General features: G+C 55.2%; 1 protein-coding gene across 11 annotated transcripts in view; it reads right to left on the reverse strand.

Annotated features, from left to right (window-relative positions):
• TNS1 (tensin 1) overlaps positions 1-24,046 on the reverse strand; it is a 194,043-nt gene that overhangs the window by 108,229 nt on the left and 61,768 nt on the right. For 10 of the 11 annotated variants that reach the window (XM_074364276.1, XM_074364283.1, XM_074364280.1 and 7 more), the window contains one exon: positions 3,153-3,194. In XM_074364276.1, coding sequence (XP_074220377.1) covers positions 3,153-3,194 — 42 coding nt within the window. Of the gene's footprint in view, positions 1-3,152; positions 3,195-22,836; positions 23,049-24,046 lie in introns of those variants that run through there. The other variant, XM_045512014.2, reaches the window with a different exon arrangement.

The raw sequence follows: 24,046 nt of genomic DNA on the forward strand, positions 1-24,046 counted from the left end.
CCATAGGACGTTTCAAGCACCACGGGGCTGGCCTTCGGAGGAGAAGCAGCGCCCACACATTCTCCCTTAGCCCAGGTCTCCTGGTGCCAGACCACGCGTGCAGGAGGGCTCACATCTGACCAACCTTGGTGGCCTGGCCACTTCTGGCCATCACCCTCTGGAAATTCCTTTTGACTCTTATTTTTTAGATGTTAAGAAAAGCTGCTTCAGCTCTTTCCAAGGATCAGGACCGTCCATGGCAAACATGCCCTCTCCCCTTTCCATCCTGCCCCAACACGTGGACCCCACAGGAGGCAGGTGACCCTTCTACCCAAGGGCTTGGGCAACATCTGTCGAGTAAGACAAAAACACTGGTTGAAGATTAAGCCACTGTGCCCTGGCTGGCCTGGCACAGGCCGGAAGATGTGTTTGGCCGGCAGGGCCCAGAGGCTGGCAGAAATCCCGTGCCCAGGGATGAGCGGTCCGATTCCAGGGGGGTAGGATTGAAGCAAGATGGGTGAGAGGGAGAGCTGGAGGCATGGACAAAACAGGACAAGCAGGCAGACACACAGTGTGAGGCAAGAGGGAGGGGGCGGGGAGGCCAGAGACCAGCCCTGCAGAGGCTGAAGGGCAGGCAGCGAAGGCAAAAGGAAGGAAAAATACAACCCGCCCTTTCCTCCCTCTTGTGAACCTGCTCAAAGCACTTGCCTGCCTGCCTGCCGTGAGGAAACAGGTGCTCAGCGCTCTCTGGGGGAAGCCAAACTTTCTCCCAGCTTCCCCTGGGCCACTTTCCCTCCCCGGGGAAGGCAGCAGAGTTTCCAACTGGAGACTGGCCCCCATCACATCCCCCACCGCCCACCAGTAGGGACTAAGAGCAACAGCAGTCCTGTCTATTGAGTACCTAATCTGTGCCAGGCATCTGGCTGAAGGTCCTCTTCCAGCCACTCAATAACATGAATTGAGCACCAACTGTGTGCCAGACAGTGGGGATACAGCAATGAACACAAAGGATAAAAAAAACTTCTTGTATCAGAGTTTACATGCTGGTGTGGGGGAGCCTTTTAAACAAGATAAGCAAGTATGATGGTGATACATGTTAAGGGGCAAAAAAAGCCCGAGTAGGGTTGTTGGGGGAAGGGAAATCTGACACTTCAGTAAAGACCCTGGAGGGGGGCAAGAGCCTGGCAGGTATCCATGAGAAAAGCTTTGCAAGTGCAAAGGCCCTGAGGCAGTATCATGCCTCATATGTTCAAGGACCAACAAGAAGGCCAGGTAGCTGCAGCACAGTGAGTAAAGGAAGGAGCTTCTAGAAGAGGGGTGGGGGACAGGTTCTGACTCAGGTGGGGAAACTCCACCATCCGATGGCTGATCCAACCTCCCTAAAGGTCAGAGCTCCCCCATCCAGGTAGGGCACATCACAGAGAAGGGAAGACTCCACAACCTCGCTCAGGCAGGAGTCTCTTCTGGAATCTAACTACATGGCCTCCAGCTGGAATGCCAACCTATTCCCTTTTGTCTCAACCTCTGACCCCTTCTCACATAAACAAGCTCACGAGACTCCCAGAGGTCATGCATCTGGCTTCTGCCTGGACAGCCTTAAACCCCGGAGCCCCCTAGCCATCCCAAACCAGCCAAGGACATTCTGTTCTCAGCAGCGAAGTGGCAGCTGGGTTGAAATGATGAGACATAGCCTCACCCCTCCCCACTCCTCCCTACCCTCCTCCCCATGGTATCCCTCCACAGTCCCAGAGAGATTTCTCCCTGGCAGTTCCAAACCAGGCTGGCCTCATTCCCACAGCATCCCACCCCCATCCCCTACTCTTGTCAGATGACCTTCGGCTGGGCCCTGTGCGAATAACACACCACATCTGGAGCGGCACAGCCAGGGAGAGCTGAGGCCCAGAAGGGTTTGAGCCCACTGAGACCAGGAAGAGGGGCTACAGCAAGGAAGGGAAATAGCTGGGCAGGGCTTGGGCCAGGAGGGCAGAGGGCAGTGACACTGCTCTGGGTCCTCGAGACAGCTAAGAGTCACAAGCACTCTTGAATAATCTTTTCTTGCATAATTTATTTCATTCCATCAAGGACCCTGAATCAAGGGAATACTTATCAGCACTGAGAAGGCCTTTGGAGTATCTAGTGCAACCCCTCTCTTCGACAGAAAGGGAAACTGAGGTCCAGAAAGAGGGCAGGACCTGCGCATTGTCACATGGCAAACAGGTGTTAGAGGAGAGAAGGCCAGGTGACCTGAGTGAGATTCCAGTACCCAGGCTGGGCAAGTTACCACACAGGGATGCAGACACCCGAAACCACCTGGGCCCCGAGGCACCTCTGCCACCTCCCCCAGACTCCCACCCACATCAGTGTCACCACAGGCACCTCCGCACCAGCCACAGGCCGATCAGATCATGCCCTCAGGGGCCCTCCGTGACACACCCCTGAGCACAGGCACAGGCAGCAGCACGCACCTGCACGCAGGCAGGCCCCTCCTCCGCAGCCTCCAGGGCTGGGCTGGGGAGCAGGAGGGATCTCTGAAGGGCAGAGAGGGAAAGCTCCCAACATTCCAAATCAGCCCAGCTGGGATCGGTCTGGAGCAGGCCCCTCTCGACAGCCCATAACTCACAGAAGTCTTGCCCTATGCTTTTCTGGAAGCCTGACTAGGGAAGGGAGGAGAAGGGGGACGTGGAGAGAGAGCAAAAAAGCAGAGTCAGCCAAAGAGCCTGGAGGTGGAACAGGCCACTCGAATAAATGTGAGCAACGGCCCAGGTACATGGATTCTGTGGGTCATGCCATCCATCCCCGCCTCCTCCGGCCGGAGGGTACCTAACAGGGGACCAGGGTAGAAGGAGATGCCATCCCCAGGTCCCACGAGCCCCAGGACAACAGGCACCTGGCCAGGCCTAGAGACAGGCAAGATGCCCTTTTATGGGTTTTTCCAAGGACCTAAGTCTCAGGATTGAAATAGAAGGCCTCACATCTCATCAGAAGGGACCTCATGACTCATATCCTCCCAATCCAGCTTCGGCCTTGGGACGTGGCCCCTTCCTCCTCCTTACCTAACAGATCAGCACCCGTGGGGGCTACTCAGCATGCTTGGGCCTAAAGTAAGCTGCAGCAGGGAGCTGAGGAAAGAGGGGAGGTGGGGCTGGCAGGGCACGGGATGGACTGTCACTCACCACCAGTTCATGGCTGGATGGAGGAATACAGGGGGCAGCCACCTGTGGGAGGAAGAAAGAAGGGGCAAGGTTAGCATCTTTCATCCCCATAGAAAACCAGGGCCTCCTGAGATCATTCCACTCTCCCCATCCCACACTAGACACCCCTTCCTTCAACTCACAAACACTGACACTCTCCAGTGGGAGAATTTGATGGAAGACCATGTAGCAACATGGAAAAACGCTTAGGCAATAATGCTCAGGTGGGAGCGGGAGGAGCAGAAGGCAAAAATGAAAGGATGTCACAGTTTTTAAATTCTGTTAAAAAATATGCCGAATGACTGGAGGTCAAAGCACCAGGGTTAAAGTAATAAGAATAAAGATTCTTTTTCCTTGGTTCCATGTTCTAAATTTTCTATAATATGGGAAGATTTGTTTTAAATTTTTTAAAACCATGTTTAAGACTTCTAGAAAAGAAAAAGTCACATTCTTCATTCTCCCCAGTGCCAAGATAGCTCACCCAAAGGTCAGAGCTGCAAACAGCTGGCAAGTTTCTCAAAGCGTGCAGGAACAGGCTGGTGGAGGACCCCGCCGATTCTTCCAGAGGGAACTGGCCACTTCGCTAACTGATGAGGAAGGCCTTGAAGGGTGAAAGCACCCTCAGTGTGTGACCTATTACTTTAGTCATCATCCTCATCTTCATCTCTGATGGGGGGAGGTGGGTGGTGATGTGGCCTCAAGACAGAGGGAGAGGGCAGGGAGGGGGCTGGATTGCTCCTATCCTGAGATAACACTCCCTCTCTGGGGGCCGGGCAGCCAAACCACTATCCTGACAATTAGCAGGGGCCTTTATCAGAGACTCAGTGTGTTCCTTTTTTCTAGCTGGGACACGTTTTTCTTGGAGCTCATACCTCAACCTTGGCTCCAATTCCCGACCCGAACACCAGGCAGGAGGCCTACAGAGGGGACGGAGGGGGAAGCTCTCCCCCCGGGCCTGAGGGTGTCTGGACATAAGCGGTGGATGGCCAAAGAGGGGATAGCTCCCTCCTGGAACAGTGAGCAAGCCGGCCTCCCATCCCAGCCACCACCCCAGTGGAGCAGTGACAGTGACAGCCTATAGCCCCAGCTGGAAGAGCCCCAGCTCTTCACAAAGACCTCACCTTCAGCCCGGTCCTCCCGCCACCCACCCCGTTCTGTTGTCCAGCCAGCCCAAAGGCTCCCTTGGCTTGACACAGCAGCCCAGAAGGGGACCACGCCTGCAGGACGATGTGGCCCGAGCCCTGGAAAGGGTGGACAGGCTAGGAGTTAGCATCCGTGGGCTCTTGACCCAGTCACATGGCAGGCTCCTAACCCAACTCATTTCAAGCAGAGGCCTGCTTGAAGTCTCAGTACTCAACATTACTCCAGGACTTGGGAGAGTAACATATGAGGCCAAAAAAAGGGGAACAATATCTTAAACATATAACACATACTGAATGTGTATTGCATGACAGACATTATTACCAATGCCTTACCCACGTTAACTCCTGTGATCCTTTCAACGACCCAATAAGGTAGTACTATTATACCTCCTGTTGAGGTACAGGGTGCACACTAGCAGTGGCCTCCTCCTTGTCTCTTGTAGCCCCCAGCCCCAAATCCCATTCTGGGGCTTATAGGTTTCAACCTCATGGGGCCAGGCCCCCAGTATCCCCTGTTCCCTCTATCACCCACGGGTTTTCAGGCCCTGGGTAGGAGCAGGTGCAATCTACAGGACAGCACCCTGCTCTGTTCCTTCCTTCTGAGCTAGAGATGGGACAGAGCTGGGAACCTAAATAGGGGATCAACTGCAAAAGATGGGGGTGCCACTGGCTACTGCCTGAGCCTCCCAGCCACAGCCAAGTTCCATCCACCGCCATTGGCTTCCCCTGCAATATATCAGAGTGAGTTTCTAGTCTCCATTTGGGACAGGAGGCTGGGAAAGTGAGGGAGGGGGTTGCAGACACATTTTGAGGCAGAGTCAGAATAGACAAGTGTCTCTCCCCCAGCACCACCTTAAGAAAGTGGAAAAAATGGGGCCCCAGGTGTCCTTACCCCAGGTCCCTTCCCTGTCCCCCTGAGGCAGAGACAGCCCCTAGATCTGAGGGGCAGCTGTGGACCCCCAGTCCAAGGGCCTGATGCCTGGTGCCCCCTCGTGGCCTGCTGCCCCCCAGTGGGCCTCCCCCACCCGCCGCCCACAGCTGTGCATTCCAGGGCCAGCCGGCCAGCCAGCCCACTAACTTTGTTGTGTGTTTCAATGTTTCTTGTCTCTCTCTCTCTCTCTCTCTTTTTTTTAAGCAGAGAATGTTTCCTTAAAAGGCTCTCTCCTTCCCTCCGGCACCCTGGCCCCTGGCCACCCTCTCAGGAGCCTGGAATGTGCCAGGGAGAGCCAGGGCCCCCTGCCACTCTGGCCCATGCCCTGTGGCCCCAGACTCCTACTGTTGGCAGTGACCACTCCCCCTGCCCCCTGGGGACCCCAGCTAGGAACCCTCCCTCTGCAGATGAGGTGGCCTCTGGAGTGTCTGCGGGGGCTCTCAGTACCAACCCTGCCAACCTTTCACCTCCCCAGGGCTGACAGCACGAGATTCCAGAATTCAGGCCCAGGAAGTCGGCCTCAGGTAAGCCTCCTCCCCCTGGGTCTACCTCCACAACCCATCTGCACACAGGGTTGCTGGTGGACCCGAGGCTCAGCCTTTCCTCTTTGAAAAATATGCCAACTATAAAAGCAGCAGCAGCAGCAGCAAATAACTTCCATCACACTTGTTACATGCCAGGCCCTGTGCTTTGTACTTGGAGTAAATTAACTCACTTCATTCTCACAACAACCCTGAGTGTCCTGTTCTGTGGATAAGAAGGCAGAGGCACAGAGGTTAATCAGCTGTCCAGCAGAGGAGGCAGGATGCAAACCCAGCAGTCTGGCTCCAGACAGAGGCGTGCTCCTGCCCTCTCTGCTGTGCTGATTCTCCCATGAACACCAATTTCCACAGAGCACAAAAAGCCTGCAGGATGTGCTGATATGTCTGTTACTGTCCTAAGTCCTTTTCTTGGACTCATTTGATCCTAATAAAAAAATATATGGGCTTGTACTGTTATAACACCCATTTCACAGACGAAGAAACCAAGGCACAAAAAGGGTAATGACTTGCCCAAGGCCAATGCAGCAGAACGGCTTATCTCCGGAGTCTGCGAGGTAGAGAGCCAGGGATGCAGGCAGGATGTGTTACCGGGCTCAATCAGGGTCAATGCCTGACATTCATCAGCCCTCCACCCACAAGTATTTTCTGAACTTCAAAGGTCCTTGGGCACAATGCCAACAACAGGGCACAGCCTTGGAGACTACCAGGACATGAGGGTCTAAAGCACTCGACAGCAGCCAGCCCAAGCCAGGAGCTCCCTGTACAACCTGGTTCCTGCCGTCTTCCCCCACCATCATTCTGTGCTCATCCCCCCTTGTCCAGGACCCAAAGCCACCCACAAGGTGGCTCCTCTCAGTCCCTGGGATTGAGCTCTGCTCTTCCTCAGGGCCTCCGCATATGCTGTTCCCTCTGCCCAGGATGTTCTTGGCCCAGTTGTCTGCATAGCTAGCCCTCTCATCCTTCTGACTTTGGCTTCAATGCCATCTCCCAGAAGTCAAACAGCTAAAAGTAATAGTGTTGGCAGAAGCAGAAGTGGTAGTTGCTGAAATTTTCTGCACACTCACTGGGTGCCAGGCACTGTTCTAAGCCCTGGTCTGTATTATCCCTTCACTCCTTATGACCCCCTTGAGGTAGTTTACTAGCATCCTCATCTTACAAGATCTCAGGCAGCCCCCTCAACAATCCTGTGAGATCCAAGACGGCACACCTACCAAGTGACAGTGCAGGACCACCACCAGGCTAGCCTGCCTTCAGTATCTGCCTCTCCCAGCATGCCCTCACTGCCTCCACGGCTGGATGAGGCTGCACCGTGGTAGAGGTGCCGGGGCTGTGAGAGCGCAGAGAGAGCTCAGGGATCCCAGGCAGACTCCTTGGAGGAGGGGACACCCCAGCCAGGCTTTCACTGTTCTTTTGTGTGTCTCACCCACTTCCCCTGGAAGCCCCACAGGGGCAGGAAGCACATGCACCATTTTCATCGAGAAGCTCTGGTGCTTTGCTCAGAGCCTGGAGCTCATGAGGTACTTGGATAAGGTTTTTGAAGATGGAGATGGGGAAAGGGCATTTCAGGTGGAAATAACCACAGGAACAAGGCATAGAGGTGCGAATGCTTCATATGTTAAAAGAAGCCCCATTGGCTGGGACACGGGATGGGGGACAGGAGGGAAGAAACAGCACTGAAGGGCAGATCAAAGGAGGTGATAGAAGCAGACTGGCTGCAAACTCTCTTTCCAGGCTGGACCTTGGGCCACTCTCAATGTCCAGCAGAGGAGTTAAGACTTTTAGCCCTGGGGAGCCACTGAAGGTGCCTGAGTAGGAGAGGGACCAGGGGGAGGTGAAGGATGGGGAGCTTAAGGCAAGCAGGAGATGTGCAGTAACACCAATAATAATGGGGGGAAGGAGAAAGGGGTTGGAGAGGAGCCTGGAAGCCTAGAGACAAGGGGCCATCAGGCACCCTAAAACCTAGAGACACTCATCCCCACCTCATCTGGACAGATGCCCCTCCAGCCTCTACTCTTTCCCCACCAGAGCATGGCAGGACACCGCTCCCCCATTCTGGGGGCAGGCGGTCCCCCACTTCCCTTCCTGCCCTTCACAGAGCCGGGATCCTGCCCACAGCTCTGCCTGCTGCTCACCCGCCGGGTCCCGCCCAAGGAACCTGTGGCCAGAACGCAGCCATCCTCTGAGGCCTGGTCACTGAGGTGACACCAGAGGGGTCAAGAATAATGCAGACGGATCCTAGAGGGATCCAGCAGGCATGCCCCATGATCAAGGATGTAGCCAGATGACCCCTCATCTGTGGACAGCCCAGAACCTCAGAGTTCACCTCACAAGTCCACTGGGCTTTACCAAGAAGGCCCCAGGAGGCCCAGCCAGCCAGGCAAGGGCAGGCTAGAGGCCCAGCCAAGTGGACCAGGGCTTGGCTTGGAAGCCAGGTTGGGGTGAGCATGCGCTCCTTCAGGACCTGAGGGCGCTCCCAGTCAGGCAGCCATGAAAGGGCTGTGGGGGATGTGGGTGGGGTGTGTAGACAGAGCAAGTAGAACAACTGTGGCGAAAGAGGCAGAGCCCCAGGAACGGCCAGAAGGCACCGGCCTCCCAGACTGAGCTTCCAGCCCTGGGCAGGGGGGTCCCGGGGAAGAGGGGGCCACTGCCCTGACTCCATTTCCTTCCCAGGCCTGTGCCCCTCCTCCGGGCCTCCTATCCTCACCAGAGCTCGCTCCCGGCCTGCTTCGCTGTTTCCTTCCCTTATATAGAGTTCTGCTCGGGGCCGGGAAAGGAAGTACATCAAGTTCCTGAAGGCAAGAAGGGGCCTGTTCCCAGGGACACCTCGAGATGAGGGGCGGGGGCCATGCCCCAGCTCAGAGTCCCCTCCGCAGCCGGGGAGCCAGTCGGGGGGCAGATGGGGCCCGGCTCTTTCCCCAAACTCAGCACAGTCTGTGACTCAGAACCCAGGCAGACAAGACCCAAGGGAGTCCCAGACGGCCGGCTCGGGGCACTGCTCCCAGAACCCCAGCCCCAACCCCTCCCCCAAATCCTCCTGGGCCAGGATCCACTTGGACCATTGACCCAATCAGTCTGCCCCTCAAGCTCTAGCTGCCCCCTTCCCTGTACCCCAGTCGTCCCTCTTGTCTCAGGAGCCTCTTCTCAAGCCTCACCCACTTGCCACCCCAGCCCCTGCCAGCCTCCAGGTCCTGTAACACACTTAAGATGAGGCTCTCCAGCCAGGGGAGTTGCTAGCCACGCCCACACACGGCAACCCTGACCTGCACAGCCCAACCCCCACAAGGGTAGGGCCTCGTGTGCCCGACCCTCTGGAGCCCTCTGGAATGTGGTGTTTCAGATCAGCCCTCCCTAGAAGGTCCCCGAAGCAGCAGAGCGGGTGGGCTGGGCCTAGCAGAGCACACTGAGAGCCAGCGGGCCCCACCCTCTGAAGCCAGCCCCCTTCAGAGCCTGTCTGGTGGATGGCATAAGGTAGCATCTGGTTCGCTGGACACCTAGCTGGTGGCAGAATATTTTTTCTGAAGATCTTGCCTCCCCTGGAACCCCAGCTCAGGGACCACACTTGCCCACACCCAAAGTCAGTGTGGTTGCACACCAAGCCAGACTTCTCACAAGCAAACTCTAGCAAGCAGGAGAATCAGAAGCTGAGTTCAGCAAACAGGTACTGAGCGCCTCCTGGGAGCACAAGAGGTCAAGCCAGGGGCCCAGGAAGGGCCAGCAATGACAAGGGTGGGGCATGCGGAGCCGCAGGGAAGTACCAGCAGGGGCGAGAAGGCACAACTGGGCCTAGGGCTTGACACTGGTCAGCATCCTGGGCTCATAGCCCTGCCCCTATTCTGCCCCCTCCAGGGCTCCCCCACTGGCCACTGACAATTGCCCCACTCCCCTACCCCTGGCCACCCAAGGTGGTTAAGCCAGAAACCTGAGGGTCGGCCTGGACTCCTCCTCCTGCCCCAACCAAGCCTAGCCAAGTCCTCCACCCAAACATCTCTCCAAGCCCCTCCATCACCACCCCCAGTCCCGTTAGTCAAGGAGATTCTTGCAATAGCCTCCTAACACAGGCCTCTTTGCCCTCAGCCCTGGCCCTCTAATCCACTCTCCACTCAGTAGCCAGGGAACTATTTCTAAAATGCACATCCAGTCATGCCACTCCTCTGCCTAGAGTCCTTCTGAGGCTCCCAGCTCCATGGGATAAAGTCCAGGTGCCCTAATATGGTCCTCACAGCCCTTGAGACCTGGCCATGTCTCTCTTTCTGGTCCCATTTCTCACCTCTCCACTTCCAAGCCCTTGCTCCAGCCAGGGAAAACCACTTTCAAGTTTGGTTTTTCCCATGTACACTCTGAGGTAGGGGTTATCAACCCATTCTACAGATGGGGAAATGAAGCTCTGGCAGGTCACATGCTTAACCTGAGGTCACACAAGCAGTAAGTAATGGAACCAGAGTTTTACTTTGGGGGCACCCCAAGCCTCGGCTCTGCCCAGGACCACACCACCTTGCCCAGCCAGGGGCCACAGGCAGAGTTTCACAGAGGGCATAGCCCTGAGGTGGGTGGGCCCAGGAGATGTCAGGGGGCAGAGGTAGAGAGAGAAGACCAAGGTGAAAAGAGGCTCTGAGCTGGGGCCAGGAAGAGAGGAGAGAGGTTACCGAGGTTACACAGGGATGTGAGAAGGTTGAGGAGCCGGACACCACTGAAGGACCCAGCCTGGAGGACCCAGAGGACACGGGACCTCTACTACAGGAGGACCCAGAGAACATGGGACCTCTATTACAGAAGTGGAGGCATTGAACAGGGAGTCTAAAAAGCAGACTTCAAGGTGACCTTCTCCTGAGATCTAAAGAGCAGGGAAAACCCCAGCCCTTCTTCCCCACCTGGAGAAGGGCCATTTATTCTGAAGCAGGGGATTGGGTGACACGGCTTCAGCACTGAAAACAGAGCTTCTAGGAAGTTCCTAGAAGAATCTGGTCAAGGAAAGGGCTGTGGTCTGTGGTCAAGGTTCTAGTGGAACTGGGGACGGGGGGAGATGATGGGTATGGAAGCAAAACCATGCATTCATTCAACAACAGTGACCGAGGGCCCCTCGGTGCCATGTTCCCAGCTAGAGAGCCAGAGAGGAGTAAGAATGGCCCAGCCCAGGAGGGGAACTTGTGGCCCAGTGGAGGAGACAGGCATGTAAACAGAGAATTACAAAAGAGCCCAGTAACTGCTTTAATGGTGGTATGAAGAGGGTTATTATTTCACTGGGACTCAAGTCCATCTGTTTTTCCAGAAATTACACCCAGTGGGAGACTGCCCACCCCACCCCCTCACTCCCCATGAGAGTTTCTGTCCCTCGATGAGAACTTTAAGGGACAAAAGTCTCTGACCCTAAGCTGTGCTGGAACAGTGAGGCAGGAAGGATGCATGGGAAAAAAATTTAAGAGCATGGGGGAAACCCAAGAAGCCTCAGGAACTGCCGAGGAGCATGCTAGGGGCCGGCAGAGGAGGCTGGGGCAGGGGGCTGGAGGAGAGGGTGGGATGAGCCAGGCCCCAGAGAATTCCAGGGCTGGGGGCCACCATCAAATCCACAGAGACATCAGAGTTGCCCCCTTGCCTTCTGAAACTTGGCCACAGTCAGCCCTGCAGGTCTCTCTCCCTTCCACATCTGCAAAGAGCCTTGCAGACCATAAGTGTGTACAGCCCTGCTTCCTAATCTTAAGGATACCATTTGACTGTCTGGGGCACCATCAACAGCTTTTGAGGAGGAAATGCTACCCCAAATGTACACTTCAATTGTAAGATGCATTCCAATTTCAGAAACATTAAAATGTTTAAAAAAAAAAAAAAGGACAACAAATTGTACCAGGCATACTACGTACATTTGATGTGTTTCAACTCATGTAACCCTTGCTTGAACCCAAAGGTAGGTTCTGTTCCTATGCCCACTTTACAGAAAAAACTGAGGAACAAGAACAGAATAAGAAGAGGTAGGTGATTCCTAAGGTCCCATCTACCTTAAGTTTCAGAGCTCGGAACAGTATAATACAATGCAAAAGATTCCCATCAGAACAATTTACCTTTATTCCTTTGGAGCTTTCGACTCTCACATGACCTTAAGCTTCAATTATCTGAAAATTCACTCATGTAGAAAACTCCTGGGCCACAGATGGCAGCGACAAGAGGAGTTAGTGTGTGATCGTTCCACACAATTAGCTCATGTCAAAGGCTGGTGTTCTGGAACCCCATCTGCTCTGATGGACTGTACCAGGAACCCTGGAAGCAGGAGGTCTGGAAAGCAGGACAGCCCAGATCCTTGTAGCTCCTTTAAATGCATCTGTGGCCGAGTCGCAGGAAGCCCCCTCTCACTCCCAATTAGCCAGCAGCAGAGACTTGAAGCCAGGCCAGCAATGAAGGCCAGCAGAGGCCTGGCTGTCACCGGCATTGTTTGGCTCCATCTGACGCATATCCACCCCCCTGCAATGTTTCCTTGTTCCCTGGGAGGCCCTCCAAGATGCACGCATCTGAAACCAGGTCTGGAGGGAAGAGGGGGTGGAGGGAGGAGCAGCGGAAGACCTGGCTCTATCTGGCTGGGAAAACACAGGCAGAATTTAAACGGACAGGAGAGAGAGCTCATATCAGATAGGCGCCTGGTGACCCAGAGACACTGCACACACACAGCTCAGATGCCCCGAGGCACACACAGAGCCCACACACGCCATAGGACCACTGCCAGGTCCAGATGCAAAGTCACTCCCTGGTGCTCCCTCCCGCCCCACCCCAAGCAGAGCAGCACAGACAGGAACACGGCAGCTCCATCAACACACCCATTGGCAGGGGCAGTCTGTATGGCCCTAAGCTCAGCTGATTTCAGGAAGCCAGAGGGGGAAGTGACCCATGCGGGCAGACAAGGGGAGGGGAGAGCACGAACCAGCGGCGGGGAGACGGGGGTGCAAGATGCCCACAGGAGCCTGCCCACACACTGCAGCCAGGCAAGTGACAAATTCCCCTTGGACTCGCCCATTCCACTGAGCCCTGCCCATTCTTCTGTAGGAATAAGATGACGGGGAAAAGCACACCAATGGAAGCTGGGCAGGAGATGGCAGAAACAGGAGGGCATGTGCACGAACTATGGGGCAGATCTAACTGGAGGATAAGCATCCTGAAAATTATGGGATGAAGGCATAGAAGCAGGAATTTTAGGTGTGGACGTGGTGAGGAGGAGCAAAACAAGAGTTTAGGGCTTGCGGACAACTATTTCATTTGAATATTTACAATGTACTGTGTACTTCAGACGCAGTATCACATTTAATCCTTCCAACAATATGCACAACAAGCAATACTCCGTTTTACCATATGAGGCCACTGAACCTCAGCAAGAAAAGTAAGTTTCCCAAGACCTCTCAGCATGAGCAGTTGAGCTGGGACTCAAGCCTAGGACAGCCAGAATATAAAATCTATAATCCTTCAGGTAATCCAAGTCACCTGGATGCTTAGAAGACAGACAGGGCAGCTATGGGGCCAAGGGGATTGGAGGTATAGATGGTGGGAGGGACTAAAGTGAGGCACAGAGGCAAAGGGGACAGGGGACATGGGCATGCAACCGGCCCCTGTTCCTAAGGACGGCAGGGGCAGTGGAGCTCAGGCTGCCGTGACTCAGTGGCTGGGCCTCCGGATAGCATTTCTGGAGCCCCAGATGGCTCTGTACAGTCTAAAGGCCACCTGCCCAGCAGAGACATGAGCCGTTACTCACAACTGTTACTCACCCTTCTCTGCACCCCAACCGCTCAGCACATCACTTACTCCCACTCTGTCCCCTGAGAGTGGCCAACGGGGAGCCGGCAGATCTGCCCAGTTCCCTCCCTCACTTCACCAGCTCAAATCCTGCCATAGCATCCCCACCTGAATCACTGAGACAGAGACTCAGAGACTCTGGCCCACTCGCCCCCGACAGCTGTTGCCCTCCACTCTGTTCCAAGAAATGGAGCTGGAGGAGCAGTCACTGGGCAAAGACTCTTCCAATCCCAGGGCTGGAGGGGACCTCCCCCGCATCTCAGCGGGCGTCACACTAGGCACATACAGACCCTCCAGAGCCCCCACCTTCGTGGCAGACAGCTCTTCCAACAGCCCCAAGAGCAGGAGCCTCTCTGTTCAGAACCATCTCTGGACTTGGCAGAATTTCAGCACCAAATAGAAAGTGAGAACTCTCCCAACTCCAACTTCTCATCTCACAAACGAGAAAACTGACACTCAGAGTGAGGAAGTGATTTGTACAAGGTCACACAGTACTAAAGGGGGACTAGAAACAGGCCACCTGACCCCCTGTCATCAGTCCCTCCACCACACTGCATAGTCCCTTCCCCCTGCCCGGAATCAGGGCAGGGCTCTGATGTCTACCAAGTCTTCCCTCACTCCCTCCTGTTGCAAAGCAGCTGCGCATCCCACAACACTGGCGATGGGAGATCTGAAGGTGAGATGGAGCGGGAAGAAAGGAGTTGCAGCCAGACAGTGGTTAGTGTGAGCAATCGCTTTCTAACAGTAAAGGGGCATCAGGAACAGTCTGCCGAAAGCAAGGAGATGGACCACAGGCCTTCCAGAGGCCCGGGAGCTAAAAGGCCAGGCCCTCTGGCAGGAGATGATGGAAGGAATTCCTGGGGTCCCAGCTGGGGATTAGGGAGAGTCCTGGCCACGTCTCTGCTCACCTCTCCTCCCCCGCCCCTCGCTCCGGTTTGCCCCTGCTCTCCCAGGGCTCCAGCCTGGAATCCAGGCCTGGCTGCTGCCTCCGCTCCCACGCTCAGCTCGCTCAGCTGGCCACAGCAAAGGCAGCGCCATGTGTGGTGTCAGAGGCAGTTCATAAGGCGCCAAGGATTCTTCAAAGCCTCCAGAGGAGACCCCTCTATCTCTTATGCTCCCCCATCTCCCTCTGGGAAGCTGCACTCATCCCTGCCAAGAAGCCCCTGCCCCACTCTTTCCCTCCGCACCAACAATAGTAATACCAATACAGTAATAATAACCAAGGCTCATGCAGCATGTCCAGAGGACACTGTTCTTTCCATTTCCCACGTTTTACAGATGAGTAAACTGAAGCACTGAAAGGTTAGGTAAGCTGTCTGCGGTCACACAGTCTGTAAGAGGTGGGATCAGGATTCAAATCCAGACAGTGAGGCTGCAGAGTCTTTGATCTTGACCCCCACACCACACTGCCCTCGTGATAAGACCCCACTTAGGGAAGTTAAAGCTCCTGAAATCCCCGCTCCCTCATCCACACAGTCACTAAGCACCAGCAGTGGGCCAGGCACCTGGCCTCTGAGACACTCAACACTCCTCTTGGCTCCGGATGGGCAGCCCCTATCCGGACACTCACCAGGTCACTTACAGTCAGGATGGGCACCTGATGCTTCCAAGTAGACAGGTCCCTCCACCTTGCCCGGGGACACTCTTGTTCATTGATTCATTCAACAAACAGTGAGCATCTACTGGGTACCAGGCAGGTGGTGACGGACGCCCCCCAAAGGAGCTTCTTAACACCTTAGAAATTGGAGCTGCCCACAGTCTACCCTCACTCCCGCCTGCTGCAGTCTGTCCAGCCTTTCGTGTGTGTGAAGCCTTGCCAAAAAGGGCTCTCTTCCAGCCTGAAAGATCTCCCAGGAAGGAGATCTCAGTGCTTCCCCAGCCTCCTGATCAAGAGAAGAGGACAGCCTGTGGGAAGCAAGCCCAGAGGCATGGAGTGACTCTGGAGTTTCCCAGTCCAAGGCTGAGCAACTGGAACACAGGACTCCAGGGGCCTGGGTTTGTCACCGGGTCTCCCTGGCCTAACACAGCCTTCACAGCTGTCCAGATCACCTTTCTCAATAACACCCTCCTTCTGTTTCTCCTATGTTAAAGCCTTCTGCTGCTTCCCTCTTTAACCTCTCTCAGAAAATTTCCCACAGCCAGACCCCAAGCAACACCTCCAGGCTCCCCCAAAGCCAGCCTTTCCCACCCAAACCACTTACTGTGGGCTGAGCCTGTGCCAGGCACAGAGCTGAGCACTTCACAAGTAGGATCTCATTTCATCTCCCACCATAACTCTGTGAGGGTAAGGATTAGCCCCATTATACAGATGCAGACACTGAGGCTCCACCCAAGGTCACATAGCTAGTAAGCAGCAGGGCTGGGAGGGTCACCCAAGCCTGTCCAACTCTGACACAGGGCTGGAGCCCTTGTTTTATCCATTGTTACTTTCGCGGCTCTGTGCTTTCCCCTGTGCCTGAAGAAGTCTTTGTCCCTTTTCCTCCCTATAGAACTCCTTCTCAACCTTCAAAACCCATCTCAAATGGCACCTCTTCTCTGAAGCTTTCTCCACTTGCCAGCTCATCTACACTGTTTCCTGCTCAATGACCCCTCTGCATTTTGCAGAAACCCTCTGTCTACTCCCCATTGTTTCTTACTAGACTACATCTCTCTGGCTTTTCCAGCCCCAGACTTACCCCTGGCACCTTGCCTGGCAGAGGGCCAATGCCCAAAAAGGCTTTTAAGTGTGCCCAACTGCATTCAGCTGCTGCCACAAGGCTACAGCAGGTGCACGGGCACTGCCCCAGCCCAAGGAGCTGACCCCAATCCCAAGCGGGCAACTAGTGTCCCCCAGTCACAGTCAACACCCCAGTCCATGTAACTAGGTGGGAGCTTCTCTGGTGCTTCCCCCGTTCCTGGCCTGGCGGTCCCTCTCTGCTCAACCAGCTTGGCTGTTTCTGGGAGTCTCAGCGGTGATTAGGGCCCTAATCAGCAGGACTTCCTGCCAGCAATTGCCAGAGGTGGGGGCGGGGCGGGGAGGGAAGCAAGGTCAATCCAAGGTGAAGTTCGCAGTCTGGGACCAGGGAAGGCTCCGGCAGGGAGATGGACTTGCAGACTCTCCTAGCCTAGCCTCTCTCCAGCCCTCTGTCTTACAGGTGAGGACACCAGGCTCAGCAAAGGAAGGGACTCGTCCAGAGTCCAGGCATGGAGAAAGAGCCTTGCTCTCTCCCACTGCCCTCGGCCACTGGGACCCCAGGGCAGAAACGCTCCCTTACACTTCCCTGGAAGCCCTCTGCCTGCCCTCCATTCCCACCCCAGCACCAAGCCCAGTGCTGAGCCCACAGAGTGCTCCCCTTAAAGGGTGGTCGGAGACCAGTTGCCTACTGTCAAGGTCAAGGGTCAAAGGTGAGCCCCTCCTCTAGATGAGCAATGGCCTAGAAATGAGGCAGAGGTGAGCAGGGGCTGAGGAGGGGAAGCAAGATAGGGCTGGGCTGAGCTCAGGAACCCTCCCCAGCTGTCAACATCATCAGCCCAAGCCCATTCTTTCTCCAAAAAAAGTGCTTAATGCCTTTTACAGCTGCAACTGGGCGGGCCAGGGGTCCGGAAATGGAGCTCAAACCCCCGACCCGGAGCAACCTCAGCCTCCCTGGGTGGGAACCAGGGCTAGGTGGAGCGTGTAGCTTGGCAGGCCCCAAAGGCTGACCGCTGCTAATGAGGAACGTCAGGGGCACAGGGAAGCAAAGGACCCCAGGGAGGCCTGGGATGGAGAGGGCATGTGGCCAGGAGCCTGCCCCTACCACGGAGTCAAAGCTCCCAGCTACACGGCACACAGGAAGGGCTGCGTGTGGTTCCCCCACTTCCTACCAACAAGGGACTGAGCTAGAGTTGCAGCAAGAGGGACACAGGTTAGATTTCAGAAAGACATAGAGGGTGTAAGACACAGCAATTTGCAGCATATTAGGGGAATCACACTTTAACATACAGGTGCTACCCCTATGGATGGTCAAGCGTAGCCTGCCTGGAGGCCAGGCCATGTCCTTGCCAGGCCTGAGAGTCTCCGACTCGGTGACTCTTATCGGGGAATGGGAAGGAATCCAAGGAGAGCCTGGGCTGGTTTACAATAATGCATCTTGTTTACAGTGCTAGCAGCTTTCTCAGAGCCCTCCATAAACATAACTGCATCCTCCCGGGCAGAGAAGACCGTGAGATGTCCCCTCATCACCCCACCTCCCCTCAGTCAGAGAGACAAAGAGTTAGGGGGAAAGGAGGTCTCTTCTCTGGCTCTGATGGTAGGACCCCTTGAGCAAAAACGATGCCACCATGTCCTCTATCTACTCTCTGGTCCCATAACCCTCCCATCTTAGGGGTAGAACAACCACGACAGGAGATGAAAGGGTCAGCCCAGAGTGGGGCTCTGGGAAGAACACCACTGCCACCACCAATAATAATAATAATTACTCACATTTACTGAGCACTTACTATGTGCTCAGCACTGTTCAAAGTGTTTTAAATAAACTAACTCACTTGATCCTCACAACCACACCATGAGGCAGAAACTGTTATTAAAACTGCCTAGGGCATTACGCTAAGTGAAATAAGTCAGACAGAGAAAGACAAATACTGTATGATGTTACTTATACGTGGAGATTAAAAAATACAACAAACTAGTGAATATAACAGAAAAGAAACAGACTCACAGATACAGAGAACAAACTAGTGGTTACAAGAGGGCAGAGTGGGGCAGGCAACACTCGGGGTGGGTAGGAGGTAAAAGCTATTGGGTGTGAGATCAGCTGCAAAGATGTATTCATATAGGGAATATAGCCAATATTTTGTCATAACTGTAAATGGAGAGTAACCTTTAAAAATTGTATAAAAAGTTAAATTAAAAATAAAATTGAAAATAAAAAAACTAAAATTCTTACCCCTCTGCCCCTCATTAGGTAGTCAATTTGTGCTCAGCAGCACTCTGCCGGGCACAGTAAGGATCACCAGGGAGGCAAAGGACACAGGCCTGCCCTCAAGGAGCTTCTAATCCGGTTAGAAGACAAGTCAGCACACAGGGAGCTTGCAAGGGCTAGGAGAACGGAAGGGTCCCACATTCTCTGCTGGAAAAGGCTTAGGAAGTTTCCTGGGAGACCTGACCTAGGACTAGGCCCCTCCCCCCATAGTAGCAGAAGGATGGGATTCCACTTAGGCCCTCCTGTAACCCCTCATGGCCCAGCAGCTCCCTAGGACCCCGCCCTTCTCAGCCAGTCCCTCTCAGCCTCCTGGAACACCCAGGCCTGAGCTACAGGCATCCAGCCCTAAAAAGGCAGGGATTACAGGGCCCAGGCTAACCCTGGAGGAGGCAGCGCCAGGGACTGGCTCAGGCCCACCTACCACCCCCACCCCACCCAAGCTCCAACTCCTAAGAGACCAATCACCCTCCCTGAGGGAAATCAAACTGTAGACAAGCAGGAAGATGGTCAAGGTCACCAACCTGGGCAGGAGCAGACCAGGGATCCAGCTGCACCTCCTACACCACCCCCGCCACCCAGAGATGGGAAATGTTTCAGGCGATTTGAGAAAAGGAAGGAGAGGAAGGTGGCGTGTGACTGTGCATAATGGAGGGGACACCATGGAGGGAGGGAGCACGGCCCTGCAAGGCTGGCAGCCCTGCCACCTCCACTACCGTCGTTCCAGCTCACTGGTGCCCACACCTCTGCACACCTAATAGCTTTGAAAACTAAGAGCCAGGGCCAGGGGAGGGGGGTTGCCAGGGACAGAAGTGTCCCAAACCCACTCTCTTCCTCCCGCAGCAGCACACCTGCTTCTGATTTGCTTTTTTCAGAGTCTAGTAACTGAGAGGGCTTTCCTCTTCCCCTCTTCAATATGCATCCCTCAACTGGACCTTAGTTTTCCTTTCTGGGGTATCAGAGACTTGTGGCCCCAGAAATAAGCCAAGAAGTCAGAAGCAGCCTCTGCCGGCCCCAGCTCTGACCCTGACTTCTCCAGGCTCAAGGGCACACTCAGCATTTCACCTTCCTGCCCCTCACCCCCGAACTGGGTCCCAGTCAGACCAGAGGAAGGAGTGTCTTGATTAAGCAGCCTCATCTGGGCCCAAGGTATTGAAGTTAGACATCAGAAAGAACTTCATCCTTAGTCAAAGCCGGGACCCTACTCCTTCACTCTCTCCACTGAGGAGAAAAAGGATCAAGGGGCACCCAGATAGAAGGGACGGTAGGGAGAAGAAGGTGTAGGTCCAGAGCCCAACCCAGAAGCCCACCCTGACACTCACTCCATCAGGGGACGCCCAAGCCTCCCAGAGTTCGGTGTTTAGAACCTTTTCACCCCACCCCCACCCTGCCTCTCCTCCCTGCTCTCAAGGCCCACCTCCACCTGGAAAACAGGTCTGGAGAGGCTGGCAGGGGGGAGCAGGTGGCCTGCTCCTCCTGCACTCCAGAGAGGCCCTTGAGAACAACGCCCTTTGCTTGAACCCCCAGCTGTTAGTTACACAAACCACTTTGAGCTGCCCTGACAACCTTGTATTATTTTACAAATTCAGAAACTGAGGCTCAGAGAAGAGCAGCCTTGGTTGTTTTTGCATCTCTGATCTTGGCTCTGCTGCCTACCATCCCCAGGCAGGCTGGGGCAGCCCCTTTTGGGGGGCCAAACTGGGCAGGGGCTCGAGCTGTCCACCCTCACAGCACACCACTGCCCCCAGTTAGCACCTCACCGGTGTGGGGTTAGGGCGCGGACTCTGCAGGGGACATGGGTAAAGGTCTGCCATGCGTCTCCCGCTCCATTCCACACCAGGCCAGGAGCCCACAGGTCTGCTCCAGCCCTTGTGGTGTTGGTTAACCAGCAGGGCAAGGAGCAGAGGGGGACAGGAGGAATTAGAAGAAACTCAGAATCCTTGCAGGAAGCAGCTGAGGCAACCTGGTGGGCCATTGAGCAATGGATGTGAAGGGAGAGTAGCGGGCTCCCTGTTCCCTGAACATGGCAGGGATGAGGAGGACCCTGAGTGTCTGCGCCCACGCCCCAGGCCAGAGGCCACTGACTTCCTGCTCCCTGATGCGGGTGTCAGAGAATTCCCCAGCTCCAAGAATCCCAGGACCTCAGCATCCCAGGAGACCTTCAAGGTCATCCCTTCTAACCACATCCCAGCTCAGGAATCCTTCCATGCTATTGTCCAGCCTCTGTCTGAATTCCCCCCTGGAAGGGAAGCTCACTACCTTACAAGGCAGCCCCTTCTCCCGCTGACCCGCCAGGCTTGTTTATTAGGGAGGCCTCCTTCACACCTTCCTTCACCGAACAAAAATCCATCCTGCCCCTTTGCTTCCAACTCTTCAGTAGAACCAGGACACTGAGAGGTCCCAAACTCCAAGGCTTCAGCCACAGTCCACCAGCAATGAGAAGATGGTCACCAAACTGTAACCTTGCCCCTGAACTCATCTGCACCCTACCCCAGCCCCCCTCCACCTGGCCACCAGCTCCCTGTGTTTACAATTCTGGACACCGAAACTCCCATGGGAGGTTCTGGGGCTTTGAGGGGAAGGGAAGTATGAAATACTGGATGAGGGATCAGAAGGAGAGCCAGAAGGGTTCAAGGCCAGGTATTTGGAAGCAGAGGTTCCCAGATTGCCTCCTCCGCCACCCAAGAAGTCTCAGCTCTGGATCAAAGTCCTGGCTCTTAGTCCTATTAGACTGGCTGAGACCCTTCTAGGCCCTGGCCCACTACCTCCACTCCCTGCCCTCTGTGGGCAGCAGAGTCAAGGTCAACCCCAAGCTGGGATCCCAGCACTGATCCCACTTAGAACTCTCCCATCCAGCTCCCCGTCCCGAGCCAGGTCCAGGTCCTCCCTCCCACACCCCTAGGCCAGAGGGGTCAGGGAAGAGGGTGTCTTAGCTGTAGCAAGCCTTGTGGCCCTGGGGGAGAGAGAGAGGCTGGGGGAGACTGGAGTAGCCACCAGCTGGCAGGGGTGGGAGCAACTTATGACCAAGTCTAAGCCACAGTGGTCCCCACCCCACCCCACCCAGGCAGCTTCAGGAAGAGGCCCAGCAGAGACTCGAGGAAAAAGGCTATTTCCCCTCTCTCCCTCCTGACCCCTCTGGCTTGGCTTTGCCACGTGGAAGGGGCACTGGGGCTTCCAGAAGAGAAGCCCCTGTCCCCAAAAACTCTGGAACCCTCATTTCCAGTTTTCCCTCTTAGCCTCACCCCGCTCCACAACCACCTGTCCTGGCCTCCTTAAACCAGTTCTTCCCCTAGCCAGCACCTACCCTGTCCCCTAACCCCATCCCACTCCCCTGTAAGGAACCAGACTTGGGAGCACAGCAGCCTTCTCCTGATCACCACTCGGTCACCACCGTCCCAGTTTCCTCTACTAGGACAGTGGCCAGCCTAAAAACATCTGGCCAGGCAGTCCTGGCCCTGGTCCTGAACTGAGGGTGGGAGACAGACACTGAAGTTAGCTCTGTATGGATGCTCTGGCTCGGAAGGGGGTGGTAGGCAGGGCATCAGAGGGTCAGAGCAGGAGACGGCGGCAGTGGGGACAGAGGAAGGAGAAGGGGGCGAAAGGCAGCTGCGTATGTCTGTTCATTAACCACCTGGATTAGCTATTTCTGCCTAGAGGGGTGTAGAAGGAGTAAGAGCTGCTGGATGGGGGAGGGTGGCATGGGGCACTCATGCCAGCCTGTGCCCACAGGCAAAGGAGCACGGACCCACGCTGAGGGGAGTGAAGCACGGGAGACCTTTCCAGGCCTGCCAGACCCTCATTTGCTGCCTTGGGGGCCCCCTGGGAGATGAGGGGTGGGAACAAAAAGAGCCCCAAGGAGGAAGAAGGTGCCAGGAACTACTCCAGCCAGTGGCGGGGAAAGAAATGAAGAGGAAAAAATGCCCACGCCTGTGTGGTGGTCCTCTCCTCCACGCAGCCCTGAGGTGGCTGGCATGTAGGGGAAGGGACCCTGGAGCCTAAATCCCCCAACCTACCCCCTGCCTTGGTCAGTATGTCCCTCCCCACTCACCCCTGCTGGTCTGGGTCTCAAGCAGCCACTGACACCAGCAACTTCTCCAGCAAACAAAACTCCTTCTGACTGGTCTCTCTCAGAGCAGGGACAACCGCGCCCCAGACATCCCTGCCAGAACCAGACACTGAAGGCAGGGGACTGACAGGTCGGCCCTGAGGGGCTACCTAGCCCAGAGACACATGATCAGGCGGGCTGACCGCCCCCTCCCCCAATTTACGCCCTGATCGTGGTCCTGACAGCATCAATGTCGGCAGCCAGTTACACAAACGGAGCACACACTCACACCCCGCACTCACCTTTCCGGCAGAGAAGCCACTGGGTTGGGTGGGTGTCTGGGCTCACAGGACAGGGCAGTGGGCAGTGATGGGGCAGCAGCTGTGGCTGGCAAAAAGCTGGTTGCCGAGAGGAGGGCGTGAGTGAGCCTTGTGTCCAGGCGGGGAGCGGGCGCAGGGAGCAGAGCTGGTCCCAGGGCCACTGCTGGGAGCAACTGAGCGAGGGCGCTGCTCGCCCGGCTCCCTCCCCCGGCAGCGGGCGGGCTATCGGCGCACCGCCTCCTTCCCCCTTCCCGGAGCCGGCCAGCAGTCCGCCCCGCCACCTCCTTTAACCCCTGAAGCACTCGGGCCAGGGCACTCATGCCCAGCTCCCAGCTCGCCTGCTTGGTAGCAGAGCACATCCGCCTGGGGCAGGGCATGCCAAGAAGGGTGGCCTCCCCTCTCCTTCAGCTACTGGCCCACCAGCCCCCCTGGGGACCCATAGGGAGGGGCAGGGGGCTTGCTTGCAGGGCAGAGGTAGGGAAAGGGAGTGGGATGCCAAGAGGTCCAGGACCCCATGGAAGAGACAGAGCTGCAGAGAAACAGCTCAAGGGCTACTGGGTGAAGAAGGATGGTTGGTGAGACAATAATAATAAATAGCAAGTTTTACAAACCATTCTGCTTTATGCTGTTACCAACTCACTTGGTGACTGGAGACCTAGAATATCACTTCTGGTTTTTTTTTCCCTTATTTGGCAAATGTGGGGTAACAATCCTTGCTTTTCTCCTGCGCTGAGTTAGACATTTGTGACTGTATACTCAAAAGTGATTTGAATTGAACTCTGAGTTAAGGGAATGCATACTTCAACTCTCTTTGAAATACATCGGAAAAAAAAAAAAGATGGATTGCCAAATAGATAGAAATGTGATAAAGCAAATACATCGAAGTGTTCATTATAGAATCAGGAAGTTTACTATATCATCCTTTCAACTCTTCCATGTGTAAAAAGCTTTTTACGATGAAAAGCATTGGGGGAAATGTGATTTCAAAAGTTTGGAGTACCATACAAATGATAAAAGTGAAGAAGCAGACAGGATTATTTTGAGGGGAAGGGAAAAGTCATTTGCCGTCCACTATCGGTATGTTGGACATTTAAAGAATATTCTCTCTCTCACTTAATCTTCAAATCTCCCTTGTTATTTTAGCTGAAGAAAGTGACCTTGGAGCGGTTAGCTGACTTGTCCAAGACCACAC

The sequence above is a fragment of the Camelus bactrianus genome, chromosome 5, assembly GCF_048773025.1.
Source record: "Camelus bactrianus isolate YW-2024 breed Bactrian camel chromosome 5, ASM4877302v1, whole genome shotgun sequence".
NCBI classification, from domain to species: domain Eukaryota; kingdom Metazoa; phylum Chordata; class Mammalia; order Artiodactyla; family Camelidae; genus Camelus; species Camelus bactrianus.